This window comes from Phaethon lepturus, unplaced genomic scaffold (assembly GCF_000687285.1).
Source record: "Phaethon lepturus isolate BGI_N335 unplaced genomic scaffold, ASM68728v1 scaffold13479, whole genome shotgun sequence".
Classification (NCBI taxonomy): domain Eukaryota; kingdom Metazoa; phylum Chordata; class Aves; order Phaethontiformes; family Phaethontidae; genus Phaethon; species Phaethon lepturus.
In genome coordinates, this window is record NW_010562848.1 from 25,206 (window position 1) to 34,024 (window position 8,819).

General features: G+C 40.5%; 1 protein-coding gene across 2 annotated transcripts in view; it reads right to left on the minus strand.

Annotated features, from left to right (window-relative positions):
* Positions 1–8,819, minus strand: part of CLCN4 (chloride channel, voltage-sensitive 4) — a 21,970-nt gene that overhangs the window by 2,339 nt on the left and 10,812 nt on the right. For both annotated transcript variants that reach the window (XM_010294416.1, XM_010294417.1), the window contains 2 exons: positions 8,264–8,450; positions 5,404–5,802 (listed from right to left, as the gene is read on the minus strand). In XM_010294416.1, the coding sequence (XP_010292718.1) occupies positions 5,404–5,802; positions 8,264–8,450 (586 nt within the window). The remainder of the gene's footprint in view (positions 1–5,403; positions 5,803–8,263; positions 8,451–8,819) is intronic.

Sequence of the window (8,819 nt, forward strand, 5' to 3'; positions counted from 1 at the left end):
TTCACGTCCCAGGGATCCAGGGACAGTGTGGGTGTTGCTCTAGACTGGCACACCTCTTTAGCATGCAGGGTGAATTTTGTGGTTTTGCACGTAAATATTGTTTGCATATCCTTAAATATTGTTTGCATATTTAGATTTTAAAAGGGCAGAAAAAAATTAACATCCTACTTAAAGGTAAGTAGTAAAGGGAGGAACAATATATAGCAGTAAATTAGTTTTGATACATTTTTCTAAAAAGTACTTATTTGACCACTTTCAAAAATTCAAAAGTTATCATCCATACTTCAATCAAACCATAAATTGAACTTCACACTACATCTAGAGTTTACATGAACAGTATAAGCCTTTTACTTTGAAGTATGCTCCAAGAAGAATTCTTAGCATTGAAGTGGTTTATTTTCTTTGTAGTGTTTACCTCATTTCTACTCAACACTACAGGGTGCGAGCAATATACAAGACAGATTTCCAAATGATAGACAACTTTTCTCTCCCCAGAATAAGCATATCATGGTTTGGCTCTGAGGGTTTAACTCTTTCTTCTTTTTTTTTTTTTTTTTTTTTTTGTATAAATTCTTGGGAATGGTTAGAATTATTATCCTTGATTAATATAGGTTGCTTCTGTCCTTGAGAGGTACAGCAAATCAGACATACTCAAAGCGTAGCATATATACTTGGATCTCATTGCCATCAATCAAAGTGCAGAAACCTGCTCCTGTGACTTGTAATGTGTAGACAGTAATGGTTTGCAACATGTTCCAGCTGCATTTTTTTCCTTTTAATGATCATTGTCTTGTAATATTTCTGGAACTGGAGCAGTGCTGGCTCAGACCTACTATCAGTACAGTATATGATTTTCAACCTTCTCACCCCACATATTACAAGCCCTATTGCAACTTACAGAAATTACGCTAACTTTGTCTCATCTTGTTTTGATTCATACATCTAATTTCAAGTGTGAACATGCCTCCATAGCTCTTTGATATATGATCTGTGCTAAGAGGTAACATTAATCAGACAGAAGGTAACTCCCACTCTTTGATAAAAAACCTTGACAGCTGGGTATTTCCTTCCCAAAGCTGCACCCAAAGCAGCAGGCCCAAGCATTTCAGTTACCACATTGCTGTTCCCAAGGCAGCAACGACCCTGGACAGCAGTGATTAGCCAAAGCCCTGACTTCACTCTTCAAAGTCAAACATCTCTCTAGAGAAATTTGAATGATGTAGTACTATTGAGCAAATTCAGTGGCATCAGAGAAATGGTTGACTTTGTATGCAGTCTCACTGGATGGGGGAGTTAGAGTAAAGGTAAAAGAGAAGAATAGATCATTTTTGCAGCCAGTGGGTAAGAAAGAGAGATACAGCTTAAGAGAAAGAACAAAGCAAATGGATGACGATGTCTGGTTTTACAGAGTAATCTATGCAGAAGGCTCTTGTCATAACTAGAGAGTGAATTGGTTCTCCCAAATGTGAAACGGCCTCTGATATTCAGGGGTTCACAGCCTATATTAACTATGTTGCGCTCTCAGCTCCACACTGAGAAAAGTACGTTATACAGGCCACCTGGTTTGTGTCCAAGACTCTGCCTTTTGTATGATGCCTCTGAAGCTGGCCAAATTTAAGAGCAGCTTTACAAGGTCAAATACTCCCCTCTGTAAGGCTGTAAAGTAGGTGCCTCTGAGAGTGTCCACCTCTGACTCTGCCCGCCTGATCTTCCTGCCTGCTCAACAAGGACAAGTGGAAGGACACAACCCTCCTGAAGGTGCTTTTGAGCGATTGGAAGTGTCATTGCCATTCACTTTGCAGGGACTGGATGCATTTCTAGAGCGTGCTTAGTGCTCCACTTACTAAGAAAGAAATGATGTAGGGGTAAATCTCAAGGTAGAGAGTTGTGTGTGAACAGGTATTTGATGTGGGACTTAATGGCAATTGCCTTTATCCAAGAAGTCATTTGCATGAGGGAATCAGAGTACTTCCCCAGAATATTCACTGGGCCACCACACTGCTGATGCACAATTTATTGGGCCAGGGAAAGAAGCTGAAGCTTCTTGGTTGAAAGCATGTCTCTACAGAGTATAACATGTTGTCCTATAGAGGTACTAAAGCTGTTTCAAACTGAGGAGATATTCTGCAGAGCACAATGCAGTGAAAGAAGAGATGCTGGTATGGGCCTGACTCTGCTTTTCAGAAGACCTCATTCCCTGGCTACAGTGTGGCACAGATGGGGCTCATACTGTTCTCAGACATAACTCCAGTATCTCTGGATGCTGTCAGGCTGAGCAGGAGATAAGAACCTGAACAGGAGAATAAAAAAAAACAGTCTTTTGCCCTGCCCTGTACTGGAACCATATACTGTGTCTTTTGGAAAAGTGAAACCGAATCCAGATTTTAAGTCTCAAAGACAAATCATACTGGAAAAAATTAACTGTTTATCGCAGAGTTAGCACAGAATGACATCAGAAGCTGTCATACTCAGCCCAATAGAAAAAAGGTCATCAAACCTCCCTGACGACTGAGGATTTCAGGAAAACTTATCTATGCGGTGAAGTTTTTGATTTTAAATCTCAGTTCTGCCTTCGATCCTATGAAATATGCTCTTAATTAGAGCAATGTGGATGTCAAAGAAACAGTTTTCAAACAGGAAAGCATTTTGATCTAAAATGTTTGCTGAGTTTATTTTAAATTTATTTCTTTGTTATCAGTGCATAGCTGGACATTTTCACACATCTCCTAGCAAGCCCATTCAGACATGACTCAGTTCCTCGATATTCTCTGACTCGCTTCAGACAACGCCTGATATTTCTGCTTTTAAAATAAGGGCTCTGCATCTTCACTCCATGCAGTTTTCCCACTGACATACCTTTCTGCAAAGGAGACACAAAAGACTATAAATTTAGGATGGCAGCAAGTGTTACAGCCATGACATGCCATGGATGGTATAAAAGACTGACATGGGGTAGGCCACATACATCTAATTAAGGCTTTTCTACTTCTCACCGGGAAATGCAGAAAACATTTGAAAATCATTACCAAAAGCAGGATAAAATACAAACTACTTTATAAATGCCATCAGCTCTTGGCATTTACACATTTGGTGAAACTTCAGACACATATTTACTTTCCTAGCTTGGTCATACAAGGCATCTTTTGTTTCTACTGAAGGAAGATTAGCTCTCTGAGAAAATCGGTTGTTTGAAAGGGATATTGCAGCTAGCAGCCTTGGACTTCATCTTGGTGGCTTTAAAATCCTCTTATACTGAGTTTGGTATACAGAGGATTATAACTTCATGGGGACTTTTTTTTGCTTGTTTTTGGAGGAGGGAGGAAGGAGCAACCAGTGACAGTGGGCTTTTAATGAAAAAGTTAGATTCCCACACTCTTTGGAAATTAAATTAAAACTGTACAATTAGAGGAGCTGTAGAACTGGCAGTAAGGCCTGTTCTGCTTTCCTGTGTTTTGAGAAATTAGTGGTATAACTAAATGCAAAATTAATCCAGTTCATAAACTATCTTCTTTAACTGAAATGACAACTTACACCACAGAAGGGAAAAAATGAGAAAATTTCTTACTGAAGAGAACTCTGCACTACATTTTAAGGGGAGAAAAATGGGCTCTGTCATTTCTTTTCTTGTTCTGCATATAGTATTGATGCAGCATTGATGACTTTCTGCTATGGGATGAGAAGAAGGGAATCAAGTAACAGCTGAGTGTCCTTAAGTAAATGAATATAAATTTTAGGTCTAATCACTTAGAGTCTTTTTACATGCAGGAGATGAAAATAATTATGCATTAAAAAAACACGTGCTTTAAAGAGCACTGTTATTTCTATTTTTATTTTAGCTTTGTGAGAAATGATCAGGAAAGTGGCCCTCTAAAATAGCCCTGTTTTTCTGTTTATGGATTTTCTTTTCTGAAGAATATGGGAGTTTCCATCTGAGACAACAGCTTTTTAAAGGTGCCTAAAGTGGAGGGATGAAAAAGGCCCACACAGAGAGGAAAAATTCCATGTCAAGGAGATTTGGATATGCCAGATATTCCACTCCCCTGCAACGTATAAGGCAACCATGCCCAGCCAGCATCCTGCCTGTCTGCCCAGCTGGTCCTCAATGTCACCAGACTGACAGAATTGGGAGCAAACTGTGGGATTGTGTGCTGGTTTTGGCTGGGATAGAGTTAATTTTCTTCACAGTAGCTGGTATGGGGCTGTGTTTTGCATTTGTGCTGGAAACAGTGTTGACAACACTGAGATGTTTTCATTATTGCTGAGCAGTGCTCACACAGAATCAAGGGCTTTTCTGCTTCTCACCCCACCCCACCAGAGAGGAGGTTGGAGGTGCACAAGCAGCTGGGATGGGATACAGCTGGGACAGCTGACCCCAACTGACCAAAGGGATATTCCATACCATATGACGTCATGCTCAGTATATAAAGCTGAGGGAAAGAAGGAGGAAGAGGAGGACGTTCGGAGTTACAGTGTTTGTCTTCCCAAGTAACCATTATGCATGATAGAGCCCTGCTTTCCTGGGGTAGTTGAACAATGGGAAGTAGCAAATGAATTCCTGGTTTTGCTTTGCCTGCATGCATGGCTTTTGCTTTACCTGTTAAACTGTCTTTATCTCAACCCACAAGTTTTCTCACTTTCTGGTTCTCTTCCCCATCCCACCAGGGGGGAGTGAGCGAGCAGCTGTGTGGTTCTTAGTTGTCAGCTGGGGTTAAACCACAACAGGTTGATTTGCCAGGCTTGCAGCTCTGGATGCCCTGGGTGCAGGGAAGGTGGGAATACCTGCTTTCATCCAATATACCTGTCTTTTCAATCCCCACCTAGCCATCAGGCCAACCAGGAAAGGACCTGATGGGTCAAAACCTGTAATGACCTGGATCGGGTTCTCAGGTAACCAGCCAGCTGTCCACTGGATGCTTGACAAAACTCAGCCGTCTTTACCAAACAACATTGTCCACTGAAAGTTTTCCTCCCCTAGTGCAAAAGGCCTGCCTGTGAGAAAAAATTGAGATAATGCAGCAGAAAGAAGCACATGGACTTGCACTTTGTCAAAGGGAGACAAAGCTTCACGACTGCCCCAGCTGCTGCCAGCAGCCCATGGAGACTGCAGGAAGTTCAGCATTACAGTGGCTTTTGATCTGGTTCTGACAAAAATTCTGGCCATACGAGACAGGTTTATCTCTGTTATCTCTAGCAGAATCATATAGTACTGTGAGTGACGGCAAAATTAAGCCCACAAAAGTAAAGCCCACAGAATTCTACTAGGTGGTATGTTGCAATAGAAAAGCTTCCAGCTATGGAAGTAAAAGCCAGACTTGGGGAAATACCCATTCTTCAAGGTGAATAACATTGGTAACGAAATACTACCCTATCAAAACCAAATATGTACACTGATACTGTACTCACTTATTGCAAGAATCAGCTCTCGTCTCTGTGCAAATCCAATAAGTCTCTCCGAGTCTTTTGAAACCACTACTGGAAAGCCATTGTAGTCAGTCTCCTTGATTAGTGTCTCAACATCCTCCACCGTCATGCTGTCCTGCGTCAGAACAGAGAGAGGAGCTTCACCACGCCTTGGTCTCATGACGTCTGTTGCCAGTGTTCGGTGGGTGAATTCATCTTTCACATCCAGAAATGGGTAACCATTCAGATGAATGTGAGCTTCATAGATCCCTTCTTTCCCAAAGGCGTCTGCCACCCACTTGCTTGTGACAGCTGCAGCCATAAGAGGTACAATGTACTCCAGGCCTCCAGTTAGCTCAAACATAATCACCACCAGAGAGACTGTCATTCGGGTAACACCACCTGAAAACAATGAAAGAAGTCAAGTTTCCCTCAGTGCTCTTGAAGTATATATACAAAGCAACTCATTTGTATTTTTGTGCCTTACACTCAAAAAGGCATGAGATTATTTAAGCTGAGTACTTTGCCCTTATACTTTGTGAAGTAGTTTGGGACTTATTTCACTAAAGAATGATTTTTCATCTGATGTAATCTTCATCAAAAAGATTAAGTGAACTCACTGAAGCCAAAGATGCTAACACTGAAAAACAAATAATGATACGAAACGACTGAGCTATCAAACCGGAAAGCATGCAAAAAACCCCCAGCTATACTGGATACTTGAGAAACTAAAACTGAATCCTGCCATTAGCCCTCTAAAATGACTCCAAGAATCAGCTAAGTACCGTGGCTGGGGCAGGTGGGAGCACAGCACTGGGGGCACTGGGAGCTGGCCTTCACGTTGGCTTACCTATTGCATTCATACTGAAGAGAAAGATAAGCATTATCTTTGGGCTCACCATGGTTGCAAAATCCTATGTAAGGATAGTTTAAGGCCACTGCAAGAGCTACGTTACAGCTTAAACCCTAGCTTTTGATATCAGCATAACATAGTTTGAACTGTATACATCTTGGTTTGAGGCCATTTAGGCATGCAGCCATAGACAGAGTTTTAGCTGTATTTTTCAATCTAGTCTTTCTGTATTAATTTCATAAGCGAGCTCCTTACTCCCTCAGTTTATATTAAAGGATAAAAATAATCACATAACTGCAGACAAATGTGTATGTGTCACTGAATTATTAGGTAACATTTCTTTGCCTCTGTTCAAAAGGTAAATGTAATAAATCTGCTATTTTTAGGCCTCAAAATACAGCACCATTTTAGATGAGAGAAATCAGAAACAGGTCATTACGAGATGCTTTTAATCTAGCAGCACACAGGGCAATTAAATTGTAGGTTATTTAACACAATGGTCCAGATACGACTTTCATCTGAGGAATGCCTTAAACTTCTGACTCTGAAAAGCGGAGAGCAGATACCAGAATAAAGATCATTTAATATTATATAAAAGACTCTATGTCTCTTACTCTAAGCAAGACAGGTCTTGGGCTTAAGAATGAGCAGTGACCATTCTGCTGTATGTCTCACCATACTATTAAATTCACTGTACCTTTATTTGGACCTTTTAAAAGAGGAAGTGATTGCTGACTAACAGATCAACTGGCATAGCAGAGCAAATATTTTGTGTATCATTTCTTTTATGAACATTAAGATCATTTATGGACAAGAGGAAGCACTTTACTCTTTTTGACAGTAAGATTCATCCTAGCTATTTTAATGTGTCTACACTGCTGTAGGTGTCCACATCCAAAGGGGTGGATCCAGATTGCCTTTGTAATCTCTGGAGAGAAACAGGCACTTCTGAGGACAAATTCATCTGTCCGTTTGCCTGCTTTTAGACATCTATTGCCAGATGAGACTGATCTTTCCAGTACCTCATTTTTCTGTTTTGACTGTGAAGGGTATCAACAGAGCTGGCTCAGATGCTGATGTCTACATTACAGACATAAAATTTAGACAAGCAAATCCCACCCATCCTTTCTCTATAACTGATCACACAAGCGATCTTACTTTTCTGACAAGAGGCTCTGAAACTGAAACTTTTCCAGTTCTTCTTTAAGTACATCATTCATTTCAAATCTACCCAATTACATCAGTTGTGTGTTATGCCTCCCCACTATTATTTCATCATCTAATGACAGTATCAATGACAACAACAAAGCAGTTAGAACATTCAATTACAGAAGGGGAAATATATGATAAGGCAAAAACATGTTCAGATGGTATGCTTGTAACATTCCTGTTGTATCTATGCCTAGAAATTTGATATGTGAGGTATTATTCAATGATCTTGCTTTAATAGTTAACAGATCATTCCTGTTATATCAAATAAATCCTATTGATTGAATGTAATCAGATATTGGCCTATGGTCAAAACAAAAACCAAAAGACAGCCCAGTTGACCATAATGTGACACACAGCCAAAACAAGACCCAAAATTTTTACCTCTGTGTAGCTTAAAATCTGGCCAGAACTGAGAAGTTTGTTCCCTGCACTGACAGAGAGCACAGTCTAAACAAGGAAGTAGCATTAGTCCATCTACAGTGGATTTCATTACATCAAAAGGGAAAAAAACCAAGCAAAAAACACACTTTTTTGGAAACCTGTAGCCTACCTTTAAGTTTTTCTTTCCTTCTATGTGCTTTTTGGCAGATTACAAGGAGTAGGCCTCTCTTTTGTTGACTGCCTGGCAGATCACTGAAGACACCATTTGAGGAACCCATGCTTTAGCCCATCGTATCTATTACACCCAGAAATGCCAGCATAGTGCCTAACACAAACACAAAGCCCTCATAAACAATTTGTAGGTCCCCAGACATCAGTGTTATCCATGCAAGAAGCAATGATCAGCAGGTACTGTACCTAAGCAAGCTGCCGCTCCCACCATAGCATAAAGTCCTGGTGTGACGCAGTCTGCCCCAGGTCTGCACCAGTTCCTGAAGATGATCCAGTCATGATGGTGATATGCCAGCTGCTCTACTCCAATCCCAACCATCCTGCCTGCCATGGCTCCAACAGCCATGCTGGGAATGAAAAGACCTGAAGGGATCTTGAATAACATATGGACACATGAGCACCTTGACAAAAATGACTAGTAACGAACTTATCGATTAAACAATTTATTGTTAGTGGTAAGAGAACCCGTTTCCTTATTAAATGCTAGCTGAGAAGGCTGTAGCCTTTTGGCATCCTACAGTGATGTTCTCCATGGTCTGAGACATGTTTCTGCAGTGACTGAGCTTGTGTGGCTACATGTGTGTTAATAGCTTTATAAAATTTTAATGCATTTTTTTAAGTAATTTTGAATTCTGCCTGCTGCATCATACTGAAATTGATAGATAAATGGTGTTTCTGAATAACAGTTTGCTTTTAAAGTCAAGATGCTCCTGGTTTTGCCTTTATTGCTTTCTCAGCAGGC